Source organism: Corvus cornix, chromosome 22 (genome assembly GCF_000738735.6).
Source record: "Corvus cornix cornix isolate S_Up_H32 chromosome 22, ASM73873v5, whole genome shotgun sequence".
Lineage (NCBI taxonomy): Eukaryota > Metazoa > Chordata > Aves > Passeriformes > Corvidae > Corvus > Corvus cornix.
In genome coordinates, this window is record NC_046351.1 from 4,445,123 (window position 1) to 4,465,215 (window position 20,093).

The following is a 20,093-nucleotide window of genomic DNA, read 5'->3' on the forward strand; positions in this document are numbered from 1 at the left end:
CGGGTCACACACAGGCACAGCTTAGAGGCAAAGTATTCCAGGCACCAGGAACATCCCCGTATCTTTGCTGGTAAAGCCTCTTTTCCAGTACACGTGTAGAAAGCAAAAGGCACGAGACCAGTGCAGGCTTCAGCTGCAACAAAATAAATAAATCCAGAGACTTGCAAGCGCCAGAAGCGACAAAAGCAAGAGCTAAGCCTGAGAGTCACCTCAGAGGACAGTTTTCCCCTGCACATGTGCCTGTGGTTTAAGGTTCTGAAGGAAATTCAACTCTCTTCCCATGCCAGCCAGCAAAAGCTAAAAAAGCATTCCCATTCTAAAACATGAGAAGTTATTTCTGTGTTCATCCTTAAGACATATTAACACTGCTGAGCAGGCAGCACACAGCCAGCACTGGGATCACTGTCAGCTTAGAGCTTCCACCAGCTACAGCGGTTTCTCTGGGGAAACTTTTTGTGTCTCTTTGGCACTTTAGGCCTGCCTCAACAGCATGGAAACATGGTTATCGTGCTACACACTGCTGCCTGACTGTTGTACTTGCTAAAAGGTTTTAGGATAAGCTGAAAAAATACTGGGAAGTTCCAATTATCTCCAGTCAATATAGATGCCAAAGCAATTTTCCATGCAGGTTTGTGTCAGGGCGCTGGCCAGCTGCCAGCTCTGGTAGTTATGTTTTCAGCCCTTCTGTAATTTCAGCAGGATGCAGAACTCCTCACAGCCAGGCAAGCACTTCTAAACTAGGTAAGAGCAGCTGCACAGAGCTGCACGTGATCCCTCTCAGCTCCTCCAAGGTAAGGAGATAGCGCTGTGCTGAGTTTAAGGGATTCATGTGGATTGCAAGCCTGGAATCCTCTTGCAGCCAGCAAGTCCCAGGCAGGCAGCAATGCCAACCTGCAACCAAGCACAGCACTGTTACGGCATGGAATTTGCACCAACTGATGTAATGGTCAGGAAGAACCACAGAGACAGGGGCTCCTTCCATCACCCTCTGGTGACAAGCACCTCCAGGGCTGCTTTTCACCAGGGCCACATAAATCAGCCGAGCTCATCAGGTGCTGCAGCCGAGCTGCGCTCCGGACGCCACACCCTCACCCTTCACAGACCCACCTGGTCCTTCTGGGATGGCACCACTGCGGGGTAGCAGGGAAACCACCCGAAATGGCTTGTCCTGAGAACCCCCTTCCTACCAGCACCACACCTGTACCTTCACACACCATCACCTCCTCAGCCCTAGTCCAGATCTTCCCACTCACAGGTAACCTGGAACAGCAGAGAGGAAAACAAGGCACATCCACAGGCAGGTGTTGTGCCTGCCAAACAAGAGGCCCCCAGGAAAAGCCTGTTTTCATAGAATCCTAGCATATCCTGAATTGGAAGGGACCCACAAGGATCACCCTAGTCCAACCCCTGGGCCTGCACAGGACAGCCCAAGAATCCCCCCACGTTTTGTCCATGCCAGGCCAAAATAAAGCAAGTTCACTTGCAGCCCAGACAGTGTTTGAAGCCCCAGCTCAACAGACCACTTCACCAGAGTTAATCATAGTCCAGGAGCGGGGCTGGACTCTGCCCTGTGCACACACAGAAAAGCAGGCTGGATTTCATGGGATCTGCAGGACCAAAGGCCCGTCCATGAACCATCGGTGCTCCCAAAACACGCTGCATTCCTGTGCTACCCAGCTATGCTGATGCAACAGCCTCTGCCAGAGACAGCAGAGGAACAGGAACAGCCTCATCCAAACACAATTAGGCAGAACCTCCTCCTAAAATCCTGCTGAATGTTCCTCACAGAGACACGAGCGCTGCTTGTCCGGGAGCAAAGGAGACACACAGCTCCATGACCTCCCAGCTGCACATCTGAGCTCTGCAAGAGCAGCTACAATAACATCTCCATGGATGTGTTTTCCCTCTGCAAACACTGTCAAGGTTTTCCTCCAATCACATCCCTCATTTTTTTTTCCAAGGCTATGTTGGGTTTGAGGAGGAATCGCTCCTCTTTTCAGTTAAGGCAGTCAAATCATCAGGCTTGAAACTGTCAGGTCACCAATTTCCACTTTCAAAAATAAATAAAAATCCACTGTTTCATTTTGGATTTTCTCCATCACCCTTCCACAAACAAATTAACAATACCTGGAATTACCATAGCTCCTGATAAACACTGTGAATGCCACTAAAAACGTTATTCCTCAGGGGTGAAATTCTTTTCTGAGATGGACAAACAAGACATGGTTTTCCACTGGATTGTTCCCATCTTGCTGTATTTTAGCTCCATCTCATCCCCCTCAATGCTCTGCACGCAGACGGCCCACTGTGCTCCAGCACGGCAGCTGAGGAGAAGCCAAGTGCTGTTCAGGTGTGCCCAAAACTGCCCCGGGAACATTCAGCCTCCAGAGACAGCCAGCAAGGCATTTTAAGCTCTAGCTGTACCAGCAGGCACTCAAAATTAAGTGCTCTGCTGAACCAGGCACAAAGCCACTGCATTTGCACAATTCCAATACTTACTGATTCTTATCCATCAAGAATTATGTCATATTTTGCCTTATCTCACCAGCCAGAAGAACTTCCTTAGCACTTACCTTCCTAAGTACAAGGGCAGGCTCACTCAGGTTTTGTTTTTTTTCCCCACAGTCAGGATGCTGTGATCCAGTTACAGGAAAATCATAGTGACTCCCTTGCATGGGGTGTTTCCAGCTCACCATTCCCAAAGCTTTACTAATACACAGTAATGTATTTTTCTCCCCAGTCACAGCCACAAGCAGCTGTCACACAGACATGGCACATTACCCATCACTGGACATCATCACCAGGCAACACCAGAACCATTTTCTCTCTGCTGCTGCCCTGAGGAAGCCATCCTGCACCTCTGACTCCTCTAACTGGAGCAACATACACTCATTCAAAAAAAAAAAAAAATTCCCCCTAGTTGTGTATATACAATATTCACTCATTCCAATCCAAACTATTCTATGATGTGATTCTTGATCCTAAAGCACCCATGTTTTTGGGTGTTTTTTCCAGAGACAGAGATGGCTACAGCAAACCTCAGCTTTGGAGTCACTTAAAAACTGGAGTCACCACAAAGAAAAAAGGCCAAGGAAAACAGTTTGGCCAAAGTTAAACAATACAATAATCTGTAATTATTTCAGACAACAGCCAAGCTCAGCAGAGCTCTGCAAGCACATCAGGGAAAAGCTCTCCATGTGCCAGTGCTGCTCCCCTACAGCTCTGTGGGCCAGCTTTCAACAGAGGTGAAGGAATACCCTCAGCTTGGTTCCCCACACCTCCAAACCCAGGAGGAACAGAGACAAGTGACTCCTCTGTAGGACAAGCAGAAGAGGTGCCCTGGGATCCTGTCCTCTGAGCACACTGGGGGCTGCTGAGCTGCAGAGACCTCCAGAAAACCTTCCTGTGACTGCTGGGAAGTGCTACTGGGACCACACCACGAGTCTCGAGGAGGCTCCCCAGCAGCTCCTATAAAAAGCACCACACTGTCCCACAAACCCAGCAGTGACGGGGAGGGAAGCCAAGGAAAACAGTCCTACTGATCCTGCCTCGTGTCATGATCTGGTGTGACCCTCCACACAAGCAAATATTTGCTGGCATATTTTAATATGGGCTTTTTATTTTAATAATAGCCCCCGTGACAGGCATTAGGATTATAGTGCTATTTTTGTGGCTATTAATCTGCACCAATGTATTCTTTTTGATGCCTTTAGTCTACTCTTCCATTGCCCAGCAGGAGGATATTGCTGCACATACCTGCTGAAAACACACCATTTCAAATCCCATTTTCCCTGGTTTTATGCCACTTCTGCACCACTTCTGAGCTCTTTATTTCCAGGACAGGGTATTTCACCCCAAATTAAGTTTTCTGTTCCAATATTATTCCTTGTTATTACCAAATGTGCCCACAAACCAGAGGCAGCATTGTGAAGTGTTCTACTGTGATACATAAGGGGTTGGAATGATCAGGATCACTGTACACTGCTTTTTTTGCTTTATGAAGCATCTGCAACACCTTTAAAGTCACAGAGTGTCAGCATTAACACCTCTAAAAAAAATACAACTCCCTCATTTTGTTTTTGAAGTCGTTTGAGGTGCAATTCAGAAGGCACAGTAACGAGGCAGACTTTGCATTAGGACTGTTAATATCCAAGATCATGAAAATATCAAAGAAAGTAAAGACAGCACTGGTACAATTTATGATTTACTGAGTTCAACCTGGAACATTATCTCTGCTCCCACTTCCTTCAGACGGAGACAGTCAGAAACACAAGCAATTTGCAAGTAGTTTCTCTGTTCTTCAAGCCATGGTGTTAAAAAGGATGCTACTAGGGTGGGACAACCTGTGATTAATAAAAAAGGGCAAAAAACTTGACCAGAGAACATTTGGGTCAGTTTGCCAACACACCGCTGACAGCAGCAGGGTGAGGTACAGGCCCTGCTCACCCAGCTCACACCCCTGAGACCTCCTCTCACACAGCAGCTCTGCAGCCTGGCTTCAGAAAGCAAATTTGTGCTGGAACTGCACCTTCAGGTGGTCCCAGCCCAGATCAGACCCCTCAAACCACAGCATCTCTTACTAAGAGACAGCAGCAAGTCATCTCAACAGGATGGGACTGAAGGGTTCACCTTCTCCTGACATTTTGGGTATGGCAGGGCATGTTACCAACAGGAAAGAAACATTTTTAGAGGTTTCCCAGCACTGCCAGGTACCACAAAGGATTTCACCTGACTCAGCCTCTCTCTGGCAGGACTGACCCTGCCCACAGTCTCCCCCCAGCACATCCTCTAACCTGCTCTTTCACCACTCTACTCACACTCCCCACATGCTCTGCAGCAATTCATTCCTGGGTGTTGTCACCCTGTCACCACCAGGAAGTCTCACCAAAATCTCCACTGGATCTCAACCCCAAGTTCTTCCCCTACACGCCAACGTAGCTATAACCAATCTTTTCTCCACAACCTCCTGGGCAGCTGGAAGCATGCTATACAGAGTCTTTTCCAGATTATCCAGCACTAGAAGACTAGAAAGACTCAAAGCAGTGGTGGTTGTACGAATGTTCTCCTTTGTGTTTGCATTTTGTTGTTTCAGTACTACATGTTGGAGAGACACGACACTTGGGGTTTGGGATTTAATTAGTGCCTATGACTCACTCTCCCACCCAATTCCATAATCCTCTGGTTACATTAGGGTATTTACATGTCATTTTATATCCATATAAGTGAAGAATATTCACCCTCAAGTTGCAGGCACAGAAAACACACAACCTGTCCCAAGGCACAGGCTTGCATCACTTTGCAGGAGTAAACGGACAAAACTGGTGTTTGCTCCTCACAACCCAGGCCAAAAAACCAGGATTTTCTTTACCTGGGCTAAACTGCGTCAACAGTCTGCAAGCTGAAGCACAGAGCACTGACAGCATGCGCTCAGCCACAGGCTCACACACAGACCCATAGGTGTGGGTGGCACCTGCCCAGCTGTCTGAAGGCGGCAGTGAGGACAGAGGAGACGCGCGGGACACACCCAACAGCAGCAGCGGGCTCTGCTCCAGGGGGGCCTGAACATGGATCTCCTGGTCTTCCTACACCCAAATGTCTGTAAACAGTGCATGTGTTTGTGTACATGTGTGTCATAAACCAGGGTCCAGTTCTGGACAAGAACAAAACAAACCCTCATCCCCTGCCAACAGCCTCCCCAGCTGAGAACAGCAGATAATAACACTAAATTAAACAGGGCCTCTCTCAGCCCAGATTTTCTACCTCAAAGGAAATAACAAGCTTTACTTAGTTGGTTTTTGTCGTATTTTTTTTAAGTCCCTTGACTTATCTACAGCATAACATGCCAAGTTTAAGGGACTACTTCAATCTAAAGGCCTGTCCCAGCATCTCCCAGAGCAGTATTTGGAGCAAGCTATTTCAAGGAGCTCTGCTTATCACCAACACAAACCACTGGTCTCTGCAGGGCAGACAGGAGGCCTCTGGGCAGTGCTGCTCTCCTTCAGCTCAGGGCTCTACACCACTGAGACACAAGTCCTTACCGTGCATACAGGTCTGAAAGCTACAGAGCACAGAGACTGCAGAAAACACTGTACCACACTTCCATCACAGCCCCTGGGAAGCTCCCCTTGTTCATTTCCAAGAGGAGAGATACAGCTCTCAGTGTCTGACCTCACCATATTCACCTGTACAGGGAGTCAAACATACTGAAAGTCACCAAAAATCAGTGCAGATTCTGGGTGGTTCACTGAACTTTCAGTTGTGGCTTCGTCTGCTCCTTCGGGCTGTTTCCACTGCCCCTAAACAGTGCTTTAAAAGGTTTCATCCTGGAGTGGAGATAGAACTGCTCTGGGAAACCTATCAAATCAGATCTTGAAACATCAACTGCCAATTAAATAGCCTGAACATTTAAGAGTTACCTTGAGGGCAAAAAATAAAGGGCACACCACTAACTCCAGCCGAAAGAGCCTCATCTGTGTAAGGAGCAATGGTCACCATAACTCAAATTTCAACCCTGTTCTGACCATTTTAAGTGGCTGTAGGAGGCAATCAGAGCTCCAGAACTGCAGGGAAAGCAGACAGCATCTAGATAAAGCATAGAGGACATCTAGTATTTCATGACAGGAAACCTGAAACAGGCATGGTATCAGGAGAATCAGCTGAATCCTGCATCTCCCCAGATGGAAAATTAGCTAAGGAGGTATTTTTGCAACAAGATTAGGAATTTAACAGTGAACATACTCAAAAGAAGATTGTAACAGTTACAACTGTAAAAAGTCAGGAGAGCTCAGAGCTAAAGTGAACATACAGGAAATGCAGCTTCTATTGCATAGGACGAACTCTTGAAGAATATTAAAGCTTTGCTGGGCAAATCACCAGCTCCCCTTTCCTCCCTGCAGAGCATGTGCACAGCTCGTTTCCTGCTAGCAAATGCTGGGGCTTCCCAGGCTTCATCCTACTGCCAGAGGAAGGCAGTGCTGGGACACTGAGGTGGATTCTCTGCTCACCTGGTTCATATTCACGACAACAGCAGCTCTGAGCAGGGCAGGTAATAAACTCACTGTTCCACACAGTCCATAGCAGAGAAATACATGTGCAGCCCTACAACTCCACAGCTCCCAGAGTTAGGCACTGTCCTTCCAATAATAACCACTTTAAGCAGCCAGGAATTCTCCACACAGCTCACATTCGAGCTGGGAAGAATTTGATCTGCACAAAGTCAATCTGCACATCAGCAATAGAGTTTCCATGTTAAAGCAGCAAGCAGAGGAGCCTCCGTGGCTGGCCAGCAGAAATCCCTCAGGCAGCCTCACGCTGAGCGAGTTCTCCGGGCACGGAAAGCCAGGCATCTGCGTCAGCCTGGTGCCCACACAAAATCAACTGGGATTCAGTAGGAGGCAGGAAGAAAAAGGGAAAAAAAACAAACACCCAGCTTCAAAGATTCCTCCAGAGCCCATCAGACAACACCCATCATCAGGGCAAAGGTCTGCTTCCAATAGAGCAGAACAGCCCAGGCAAAGCCCTGCTGATCACAAACCCTTCTCACTCCCAACTCAGAAAGCAGCAGCTCTTCCAGCTCCAGCACTGCTTAAGCTTTAGGCTTTAAATACCACCAGGAAAACCCTAATGGAACATCCAGCACATCTGAGCAAAGGACTTCTCCCCAGGTTAAACAAAGGCTTGAGCTTACACAGAGTTCCTGGGTCAGACTCACAGCCAGGGGAAAGCAGGGCCATGGTCAGCCCTACACAAGATTTACCACAGCTGAGAATCCTAATGCAATTATCCAATATTACCAACATAATTATAGGGCCCTTGCTTAGTGTCACTGCTGCAATATCTAGGCCATGACAAGACAGATTTAGATTTACAAGCTCCACCCTCTCCTTTTAAATAGGCAGGACGTCACCATCATTAATGTTGGTGTGGCAGCGCCAGCCACGAGTGCCTGAACCGTGCAAAATAATACAACCCAGAACCTCATCCAACACACAGCACGAGCATGGCCTTTACCTCTCCTGATTTTAGGAGAGCAAGACTGGTTGTCTAGAGATTGTGGCAGTTTTGGGAGTGAATATTCAGTCTATCAGCTATGATGCTCACAACAGCAAATAGACACAAAATAATTATAATAGTTAGAAGCATTTTCACCACATGGATGACATGGAAAAAACATAACTGCCTCTTGTCACTTCTCTGGGGGTCATTTTGACAGAGCTGACTTAAAACCATTCTGCTTCATTTCTTTGAATGTTTCAGGACCTCATCTCATTACCTCTAAGAGACACCTCACTCCCCACACAATCCTGCAACTCCCAGCCAGGTCCAAGGAGAAGGACAAAAGAGGAAGCTGTAAATCACAACACAGCAGAGAAAGGAGAGGAAGGAAATTAATCTCTTCCATGCAACAGCATTTTAGAAGCCTAAAATAATCCGTGGGCAAGATCCAGCCTGTGCATTAAATCCACACTCTTGTCAGAAGCTCTGGTCCAAGGGCAGCAGCGGCTTGGCATTCCGAGAGCAGCGGCAGAGCACAGCCCAGACACCCCAACTCAGGGGCATTAAAGTCTCCCAGTATTTGCAGTATTTGTGACAGCAATTTTGTAACAAACAGCAGCTCACTAAAGGCGATGAAACTGTACTGGCTGTCACAGCAGGAAGCACGTTTAGGTGCTCACGTGGGGAGATTTGCTGGGCATGTGCTCTGCTGCACAGCCCTGTGCATCCACTCCATTCCTCCCTGACAGGCAGACTTGGAAAACCAAAGCTGATAGAACAGTGTTTTATTACTATGCAGCAAGACACGCTGCCTCCAAATAGATTACTTGGCAAGGCAGACTCAGTCCCTCTCAATTGTAACAATTTTAGTCCTTGAACTTCCACTGTAAGCCTGAAAAAAAATAAAAATTAATGGGTCATGAATAACTCACAGCTTAAAAAAAATTAAAAAGAGTCATTTGTTTAGTTATCAGTCAGCCCTTTAAAAAGCACATTTCAGCTGCTATTATTCCAAGCAGCCACTAATAGCATCTGAGCCCTTGTTCATCTCCAAGTGAAATTAGCACTGGCATCAACATGCTGCGGAGCATGACGGGCTCTGAGTGAACACGACTGGAACTGCAAAGCCAGCAAGAAGCTGCAGCAACTGCAGGCAGCTGAAAAGCTTCCCTGGAAAGGCAAGGAAGCGGTGAATCATGTCAGCAGGAGAGGAGAGAAAAAAGCTAAACTAGTCGAGCAGAGAGCAGGTTGTAGCTGGAGGTGTAGAGGAGGGAGAAAGCAAGACGAAGGCCAGGGCTGGGACTGGTCTTTAGCTGGACTGGCTTGCAAGGGCAAGGCAGAGCAGGCCATGGAGACCCGAAGTGCCATGGTAACAGCACACTCCACTTGGGAAGCAATTATGCAAGGATCCGAGGACAGCTCACGGCAACAGACAAGTTAGGCATTTAGGAATTTTGATTACTATGGCAGCACCCAGACACGCCTCCTGAGCACAGCAGCAGGAGAACCCCAAGCAAAACTCCACTGCTGTACATTCCAGGAAGAGCCCGAGTTTACAGCCAACAGGACACTGTCAGAGCTTCACAGCAGTGGATGAAGGCTTCTCTCCAACCAGCTTCCTCTCCTTAAACCCAGGAATCCAGAGTTCAGCCTTTCCAGGAATCCCATATAACTACAGGTTATGGATACCTATGTAACTACAGGTTACAGGTACCCTTGGGCCACCGAAGTGCCACCTCCCTGAGTAACAGGAAAACACAACTTAAGGACACATCCCATTCCTCTGCAAGGGCACGAGCTGATCAACCCCTGAAGACAGCAATGAACTTTTCAACTCCTCAGTACATGCCAAGCATGGATAGCACAAGCATGTGCCACCAGGCAGACCTCAGGGAATTTAAACCCCCAGGTACAGCCAGGAGCACACAGTATCCAGCATTCAGCATTTAATGGGGAAAAAAAATCAGCTCTACATGAAACAGGGCTTCGAGTTTTCCACACACACACGGGTGAGGAGGGAGAGAGATGAACTATTTGTCTGTTCATTTGTCAGATCTCCAGGAGCAGGAAACAGTTGCAGGGGTCCAGAACCTGCAGCCTTGTGACTGTTACTCACCAAGCCCATAACCATTGGGGATTGAATTCATCAGCTCAAATGAACGTAAATAATTGCTTTATTTATTTATATCCCAACTTAAATATAATAAATATATTACTAAATGCATCAGTAGCAGAAAGACTTTCAAAGGTAAGACTTTTCAAGTGTAAGGGCTTGTTGTGTTAAGTTTAAAACAAAAGCAAAAGGTAGAAAACCACCACCTGCCCCCCTTCAAAAATAGCATCATTTTAATTTTTAAAAAAATCCAATACATTTAATCCTGTCACATGTTCTGCTGAAAACTGGGTGAGCAAGGCTGAGTTTATGTGTTTCCCGTGGTCTCTGAATAATATCAGATCTCCAGAAGATCCTGTGTATCAACTCTCACACCGTGATCAGCTGTACCATCACAGCTGCTTGTACCCAACACCCTCTCTCTGAGCAGGCCTCCTAAGGCAGCAGCACACAAGGTACCAAGCATGTCACTGAGAATCAGCAGGCACAGGGAAGGGCCAGGAATCTCCAAGAAGCAAGGACAGGCTTTGTTCTGCGTTTGCATTATGGGACACAGGGCCCTGGTCCATGATAAAAGTTCCTGGATACTATGGTGACATGAATATTAATAACCCTGTGATTAAAACACCAGGCAAGGAGTGTATTTGCATTTAATACAAGACTTTGTCCCCGCTCTCCTACACAGCCCTTATCAAATGGCTTCATCTTCATAGGCTTCAGCTTCTCATTTGTAAAATAATTTGATAAGCCTCCCTCCCACCATCTGTTTGTCTGCTCTGCAGAGAGGGGATAGGCACAGAACCACAGGCTGTGTGACACCTCACCTCTCCAGAGAGCAGAGACAGCTCAGCAGTTCAAATTACAACTGGTAATGGAGCACAGAAACAGAAGGGTAAACTCATATTCGCATGTGCAAGTACATCTTCTGACTCAAAGCAACAGGTAAAGGCCAAAGGAAAGGCTCTGACGTTCAGCAGATTTGTTCTCGCCAGAAATATGTGCCCAAGGATCACAGGACAGTGTTACCTGCCTGTACTGCCCCCTCCCCTTCTCTCTGCCACACTGTCCCTCCTGCATCCTTTGCCACCCTACAACCCACAAGTCAGGGCTCTGTGCATTTCTTTATCTCCTTACAAACATAACCAATAAAAACCACAAACATAAGAACCAGCAGGATCTCATCAGTTGACAAGTGGGGCTGGCCTCATGTGTCATCCTACACTGCCTGCCTTGTGAGAGGGCTGTGACAAATACACAGGCACCAAAGAGCTCCCTCCAGTCAGAACACACATTACTGTGCAAGCAGCACTGCCTGGAATTCCCAGGGAACAGCCAGTGTATACCAGGCAGAGCCCACATCAGCTGCTCCCAAAACGGCCACGAGCATCCCACTGAAGTTTCCTACACTGTAAGGGGGAAATAAGGCACAGAGACATCAGAGGAGTTTAGCAGGTTCCTCTCAAGTGCGTATTTGCCTAATGGGACACTGGCAGAACCTTAATCAGAGGATCCTATGGAATCCAACAAAGAGGATCCATCCCAGCCCCTGAGCCATCCTTGCTGTATCCTGCCTTTTCCCACCTCTCTTCCAAAGAGACATGGCACTGCCTCTTCCCTCCAGCCAACATCTCCTGCCTGTTTGTGCTGTACCCCATCCCTACTCCCTACCCACCACCTGGATGCCTGTCCAAGGAGAGCTGCTACAAAATCTGGGTGAAAAGGCAAGTGTGCAGCACCTGAGTCTCTGCACACACACAGGTGCTTTCACAGATCCTTCTAACTCCAGAGAGTGTTTTAAGAGTCTCACGGTATTGCTCATGCCTCCAGCCATTTGCATACCGCCGGTATCAGACACTTCTTGCCAAAGGTCATGAAGAGAGCTATTAGAGCAGAGCCCTGGGCCAGCAGCAGCCACCAATAACCCTCATGTGGACACACTGCAGCCCTAAGTGAGGATTTCCCATCGATCCAGCTCCCTCCTCCCAAGCAGCAGCTCGGTGCCAGAGAGGTCTTTATGGCTGAAGCACTTCCCAAGTCAGAAGCCATTAATCCTTCAGAGGGTCACAACAGGTAACTAAAGTAACACTGAATTAGCAGGTAGGTCATGCAGAGAAGTCACATAAGGCAAAAGGCCTGCACTTGTGTGCTTCTCACATCAGCACTGATTTCTTGCGTTCATTTTAAGTATTTCAAACCGCTTTGAAATTCCAAATTTTGCATCACTCTCATAAAGATCTGAATAGCACCCACATGCAACCTGGGATAGCAGTGAAGTCACAAAACATGTATAACACACCAAACCAAGGGTTCCTCCTGCTTGCTTTGGTGCTTTGAAGAGAGACTGATGTTCAGTGACAGCCACAGGAACCAGGCACATCGTGTCCTCACGGAGCATTCTGCACATCTTTGAGACAAGCTTGAGTTTATTTTACTGCTGCCATTTGTGCAGCAAAAGCACATGTCAGCCCTGCAAGCATCATTTCGCTTACAGAAGGAGAGACAAGCTAAGATATGATCTGAGCAACAGCTGTGCAATTAGAGAGCCTCAGAAGATCTTGCATCTTGCTCTCACACCCTTGAGAACAGCTTGTCAGATTGCTTTGTAAGTTCACACAGGCACATTCTGGGGCCCTCTAAAACAGGCCCATGATCACCTAACGGGAAGGGAAACCGATGTGTGACTAACAGTGAATGAAGATCAGCTCTACCTGCCCTCATCACAGCACCTTCCAGCTCAGCTGTGGGGGGGATGCACACACAAATCCCTGCTCGGGGAACTCAGCTGCTGATGGCTTTTTTTATTTTTAATCTATGAGATCACCCGTCACTGGTACGTAATTTGTTTCTGCAAAATCATGAAGCAAACCAGATGCTATGAGCATCTTGTTCCAAAAATGTCTTTAATCCAATCCTGCAACACATGGCCCAGGGTCCTGGTGTCAGCAGGGTTCTGCCACAGAGCAAGCATGAATTTACACCCAAATCACATGTGTGCCAAGAGCACACTCACTGAAATCACAGAGAGGCAGCACTTGAGAGGAAACACAGACTGCAATTAAAGCACCCAATCTGGAAGGCCAGAGATCAATTCCTGACTTGGCCACACGTGCTCTGCATTGCTTCACCTCCCTATCTGAGTTCCCAGCAGCCCTAAAAGGGATGGAAGGACACATTCACAGACTGTGCCACGGCTCAGATACTCTGCGTAGTGAGAGCTCCTCACATTAGCAGAGCTGCAGCAGCTCCCCTCTGCTTTCACTCTGCTGCATCACACTGTAGGCAGCTAACAATAACCTTCATTTCATTTAGTGGCAATTCCTGGACCTCCTACAAAAGGAGAAAGTTTCCATAATGACAAAAAGCCACAAATGAGAATTACCTTGCAGTGCCTCACTTAAGCCTTTCCAAATCTTTTCCTTGTGCTTGTAAATCACTGTCAGTATTGTTCCTACTCTCAAAAAGTACAGCAGCCAGTATCTGATCCAAGGAGGTTTGTTTCCAGCATGATACTGCCACAAGGACATCCTGTGCTTCCCCCATCCAAGGAAGCCAGCACCCTTTCCTGGGAAACGTACTTAGTTACCCTCTTGTTATCAGAAGATAACTCCTTCATAAACCGAGTTTGCTTATGGCACGTTCTGCTCAGAGACTTCCTGTCTCCTTCCACTTGTGGAACACAAGTAAACACTTAGCACAAGCGAAGGCAAATTGGTTGTGACTTTCCAGAGAAGCAGCACCAGCCCTGCAGCTGGTACACTGCCTTCCCAACAGGCACAGCCTCAGCCTGCCCAGAACACTATTTACACTGAAAAAAGTCACCTTCAAGGGAAGCAGCTCCCAGTCCCAACACTAGTGTGCAGCACCTAGCCAGTCCTGACCCCTTATTAGCCATGATTAATGCAGGTGGGTGAGCTTGGAAGGCAGTAAGTGCTAAATCCAGAGTGGATTCCAACTTGTCTTCAGCACATTTATAACTTCCCACCTGCTCTCCTCAGCTGCTGACAAGCTCCTGCACAAAGGGGAGAAGGCCCACACCACAATAAAAACATTATGGCAGTGCACGTTCTCCTGGGAGCCACAATGTCAGTGCTGATGTTGCAACTGGAGGTTAGAGACCTGTTCCTTTGTAACTACTAGAACACTTCTGCAAGACCCCAGCTGGAGAGTTAAACCATGTATTATCCCCAGCCAGAATCCCAAAACTAAGCTTTCTTAAACTAACTGACAGCTTCATAGTAGGACTGCTTGCAACAGAAACTATTTTGGTTTAATATGGAAGGTTTCTTCCTGGGATGATGACTGCAGAAGACTCCCCCTGCCATGACTGCCCCGGACTAACACTGCCTCAAAACGAGCTTTTAGCTACCACAGCTGTTACACAAGGAACCAGCCCCCCTGGGTACAACCCAGACCCCTTCTCTGACAGGCTGCACAAAGCTCACGAGCCAGGCCAGGCCAGTCTCTGGCCTACACAACTTCTTGCACACTTAAATCCATTAACACCTGCCTTTCCTCCCTGACTACATCTCAGAACACAGCACACACTGTCCCAGCAAAAGCTGTGCTGCTAAAAGCACCAAAACACTTGGGATACCTCAACATTTACCAAATAACTCCCTTGGGATTCTTCACAAGTTCCCCTGGCTCCTACCCTCAAAAAACCAGGCTGCTAGAACACAGAATCAAACATCCTACCTAGCAGAGCAGAGTACATGTCACAAGAAACACAGAAAAAGCAACAGGGAAAAATAAAAAAATAAAAATCACATGTCCCATTCCAAGAGGAGAAACAGTTTAATTCGTAATCCAAATGTCACTGGTCAGCTGATTAGCAGCTGGCCCTTGGCTGAAGCTAGAAAGCAGTAACTCACAAAATACACTTCAAAGCAATGTCTTGAACCCAACCACACTGGAATTGGGTTGAGGATCACATAAATCTGAAAAACGTACTTCAGATGGGGTTTGCTTTAAAGTGAAATTATTTTAGAGGAAGCTCAGTTGTATTTTCAGTGACTTCAGGTTATGGTGCTGCAGAGAAAGGACGTGCCAAGAGTGAGCAGGGCAGGGGTCAGCAGAAACCCTCTGCACTCAGCCCAGCCACACCAGTGGGCAGCTCAGGGAACCCCCCTTTCCCACCAGGCATGGGTTGGGCATTCACAGCCTCTCCCAGATGCTTCCTACACGCATTTCGTACATGCACTGGCCGGCAGGTCTGCCAAGGAAAGTCAGGATGAATGCCACAATGTCCCTCTTTTGAAAACAGAGGAAAAAATACATCTGGCAAACATAAGATGATTTGGTGACTTTGCACTGGTTCGCAATATCAACCGTTAAATGCTTTCAAATCAACACTAGCTACCAGCACACAGGCATGTACCTGAAAAACTCCAGAGATATCCAACAACTATTAAACCTGAATCCCTTACTTACACACTTCAAGGGGAAAAGACCTACAGAAAAATAATACTGATTTTAAAAGTAACTTTTCATCGACCTGCAGCAATGCAGCCTGTACCTTTTGCTAGAAGCAGAGAGAGACAAAACCCTGCTCAAACATGTGCCCCATCAGTGTTTACACACCTCGGGTCAGCTCAACACTCTCTTACAACACCGTGAGCACAGAGTCACACAAAACACAGAGGCCCTCAGAAATGGGACACTGGGGCAATCCCCACCCTGTTTTAGCTCGGAGGAGTACCCGTGCCTTGTGGTACTTTGCCACACACGTACATCTCTCAAACTCCTTAGCAAATTCCTAATTTATGGCAACATCCTTCTCAATATTTCTGCTGCTCTGATCCTCATCCGAGGGACACCAACCTCCCTACAGCTCCAGTGTGGGGCTCTGGGGTGGGTTTTTGTTGTTTTGGTTTTTTCTCTATGCACAGGCAGAAACAAAGAGCACTATCTGACTTGGTCCAACACTGTTTTGGTTTCCTTTCAGAAGGAAAACAGCAAGACAGCAGCCCCACACTGCAACAGCTCCTGGGCATTCACTTCAGCTCTGTGAAACACCACTCACCCCAAAAGCAGTCACAACACCCCTCAGCCCATACTGGGGCACTGTGTGACTTTAAACCTGGCCCTGCGGACCCCCAGGGCCAGCAGCACTGCCCTCCCACCGGAGATAATCCTTGTGCAAACTCTGAGGGGAATTTTTCAAGAGATTATTTGTGCTATTATATGGATTAGAGGAGGACAGCTCCAAAGACCCAACCAGGAATCACCTATTGCAACACCCTGTTTGTAACAAAACCACTGATTCACCAGTATCATAACACCACAACCAACCTCTCAAATTCCTTCTATATTATTCCCATCTACTTCCTTCCAAAAGGAAGGGATGTTCCTCCCTGTCCAGGAAGGCAAGTATCCAGACACAACTATTTTTCAGGGGTGGGGGTGCACCTGACCACAGCAGATATTTTGGGGGATCTACACAAGAGCCCAGAGGCACATGGAGCCATTTGCCACTTGGCACACGCAGTGCTGCAGCCAGGACACACTCCTTGTCAGCAGGGTTGCTCAGCAGAATTCAGGGTGACCAGGCACAGCTCTGACAGAGGTAAATCCCAACACTTCAATTCCGTAAGTTCTGGTTCAACTCAAGTCTCCTCCACACCATTCATCACTTCACTGAGTCTCTCTTTTAAGCCACTTTCACATCTCATTTTTTTTTAATGTTTCACATGCTGCACCAGGCCTCCCCACTCCCTCCTAAAGCAACGGAGATGAGAGGTCTTTCCTTCCCAGACAGGACACTCCTCCTACAAAGTGCTTCCCAGGGGACTTTTCCTTTTAGCAGAAATAGCCAAGAGTTGCCTTTTCAGCACTGCTGAAACACCACTGCAGATACAAAGAGGTTTTCCAGCCAAGGTCTCAGATGTCAGGAGTGCAGGGACCGGGCTGCCCACAAGCTCCCCAGGTCTCCAGCTGAGTCAGGGAGAAAAGGCTGTTTACCAGCACACTCAGCCACAGGCATGCAGAGCTGCAGCACTTCTGACCCACACTGCCTCCCCAGATGGCCCAACTTTCCTATAGAGGAAATGGCATTTTCACCTCTCTGTTCCAAAAAAAGGTGACAACCTGCAAACCAACACACCACCTTGCTCTTGTCCCCTCAGAGGCTTCGCTCTGCATGCAGAAAGATTTCAGACTGCCCACAGCAGAGTCCCACTGTGAGGAAGATACCTGTGCAGCACCCTTCACCAGAACTCCCTCTGCCTCACAGGAACAGAACACAGCACCTATTTCACAGGAGTGCTCGGCCTGTGTGTGAGGATCCCAGAGCTGCAGGCCATGCTCCATCCCACAGGCCAGCCAGGAAACCACGAGTGGCAGGGAAAAGCCCCCACAAGCAGCAGCTCCCCCAGGACAGCGAGGCAGGGAAGGGAGGCACTTCTCTCCCAGGCAATCCGTGCTACCACCTCCACCTCTGCTGCAGCTCAGCCCCGCCGAGCAGGAGAGCCCGGTGACACACGGCTCCGCTTCCCGGGGCTGTCAGCACAGGGCAGAACCTGCCAGCAGATTACTCATCAGCAAAAAAAGCCTCTGCCTTCCCATGTTACCAGGATGAGGCCATCCTGCATTAAAAAGAGACTGACAGCTTCTCAAGTTTAGCTCACGTAGGTCCTAAGCTTCCAGGGCCAAAAGGGCCTTGGAAATATCAGTCAAGGCAAACCTATATTGCAAATTTCAAGAAAAAAATCACTATAGTTACTAGTTAAAAGCCTGGTTTCGGTGCTCCTCTCAGCAGAACGTATCAGAAACCATGTCTAAAAAACAAGTCACAGACCTATTTTCTTGTACACCATGGTGAATTCTTACAAACCTGAACACAGGCAGCGTACACAGAGTCCCTTTTCCATTTTAGGGCTCTTTCTGTAAAAGCCAACACAGGTCCTCCCACTCAGCTCTCTCCCAGCAGCTCTCCTTCACCATCAAAACAAAACACTGTTTTGACTAAAATTGCCCAGGATGCTGCGCAGGAGGGACCAGGAGCGGGTCTAAGGAGGCCAACATCTCTCTGAAGGTCGAGGCTAAGGTTACCAGCCAGAGCCATTCAGGAGGTTCCTTACAACCCCAACAAATGAAATGTAAAACGATAGTTCAAGCAGCAGAGCTGGTTACAATTAAACAAATGCCACCAGCAGCTTGCTGCACTGCAAGGCCTGCACACGTTACGAGTTCTATAACCCCTACGATTCATTTCTAGGTCTTTAACTGTTTTATTTGGGGGAAAACAAAACAAAAACAAAACAAAAACAAAAGCAATTGGGATCACACCTTCCCCATGCAGAAACCCCACACACAGAGAAATCCCTCATCCCAGCTCACAGCCAGTCCTGCTCAGCCTATACCTATGTGGATGACATAGCTACAAGGAATTTACTCCAGTGTTTTAATCCTCTCTGCTTGAGGTAGGAAAGGAGGTAACAGCTGAAGAAAGTTTAAGAGTGAAGGACACTGCTTTCTTTATTTACAGCACCTTGTTCTGCACCAAAATATTTGACAATATTTTGGTGGGGGTGTCTTTGTAACTCCCAGTTTAGGAGAAGTGGGAAACAATTAACTTCCGAAAACCTCCCAATTTCTAAAGCATTAAAAAAAAAAAAAAAAAGCCAAATCCAGCAAACCCACACTGGATTTACAGATGGGAAGACCAGACACGTCAGCTTACAGACACCACTGAGCTGCAATTCTGTCAAGGACAATGAAATATTCGGGAATCTGGGGGTCAAGGAGGAGGCTGGGTGCCCAGAACAGCTCAAGGCCTCCCTTTCAGCTTGGGGAAGGAAAACCAGCACACGTCGAGCGCTCTGAAAGGCACCGGGATCTTACCTTCCGCCAGCACCTCGTCCACAGTGACCTGGTGCCGGCCGATGCTGAAGACCCGGCCGATGTAGCCGCTGCCCGGGCCGCTGCTGCCGCCGCCGCCGCCGCTGGTGCCCGACCCGGGCCCGGAGCCGCCCTGCTCCCGACGCGAGTCGAAGAACTTCTTCATGTCTCAGGAGGCGGCAGCTGCCGGCGATGGGGGCGATGCCGCTGTCAGGTCCCGAGCCCCTCCTGGCTCCTGCCGCGGCCGCTGAGGGGGGCCCGGGGCCGCTCGCCTGGCGGGGCCGAGCCGCGCTGTCCGCCGGGGACTCACACCTGCAAAACCACAGGGGGATAACGGGGGCGCGGCGTTACCCCCGCGGGCCGCCGTGGGCCCCTCGGCGAGCCCCGACCCACAGGGACCCTGCCCGGTACCTCGCAGAGGGCGGCGGGTGCCTCCATGCGCCCCGCGGGGCCGGCGTGCGCAGCCCCACCGGGTCACGGCGGGGGCCGGCTGCCGGCAGGGCCCGGGGCCCGCATTGCTGCCTGGCGGCGTCACCGGCGGCCACCGAGCCCGTCAGGGACAGGGACCGACCCCACCGCCGCCGCCCCCCGCCGGCCCCATCCGACCAGGAAATGGGCCGGCACAGGAAGTCCCGGCTGCCGTCGGGAGCACCGCCCCCGCGCCTCCGCCAGCTGCAGGGCCCGGCCTGGCCTCGCCGCCCCGGCGTGTCCCGTCGCGGGCTGTCCCGTCCCGCTCCGCCCCGTTCCGGGATGCCGCGTCCCAGAATGTCCTGTCCCGGAGCGCTCGGTGCGCCCCCCGCCCCACAGCGCGGCGGGAGGGGGAGCGGGGGCTCGGTGGGATGGCGGCGCCGCGCACTGTACGCTGGGAGCGGTAGTTCCGCGGCGGGACCGGAGGGGGGCCTTGGGGCGGCGAGGACTACAAGTCCCGGCATGCCGCGCGGCGCTGGCCGGCAGGGGGCGCTGTGCTGGCGGGGCCCTCAGGGGGCTGTGGCGAAGTGTCCGGGCCGGGGTCGCCCCTCAGAGCGGCCGGGACCGGGGGCCGCCCCAGGGACAGCGGACGAGGCCCGGGGGCTCCGTGTCCTCCTCGTCGCGAGGGATGAGTGCAGAAATCCTGTCCGTGAGGAACCACGGCCCACACTGGGGCTTT

At 49.4% G+C, this 20,093-nt stretch overlaps 1 protein-coding gene across 1 annotated transcript in view; it reads right to left on the reverse strand.

Moving 5' to 3' along the window:
* Positions 1 to 19,779, reverse strand: part of AAK1 (AP2 associated kinase 1) — a 78,191-nt gene extending 58,412 nt beyond the window's left edge. The window contains exons 1-2 of the mRNA XM_039564332.1: positions 19,358 to 19,779; positions 18,950 to 19,258 (exon numbers count right to left, since the gene is read on the reverse strand). Of these exons, the coding sequence (XP_039420266.1) occupies positions 18,950 to 19,112 (163 nt within the window). The 5' untranslated portion in view covers positions 19,113 to 19,258; positions 19,358 to 19,779. The remainder of the gene's footprint in view (positions 1 to 18,949; positions 19,259 to 19,357) is intronic.
* Positions 19,780 to 20,093: the final 314 nt, after the last annotated feature.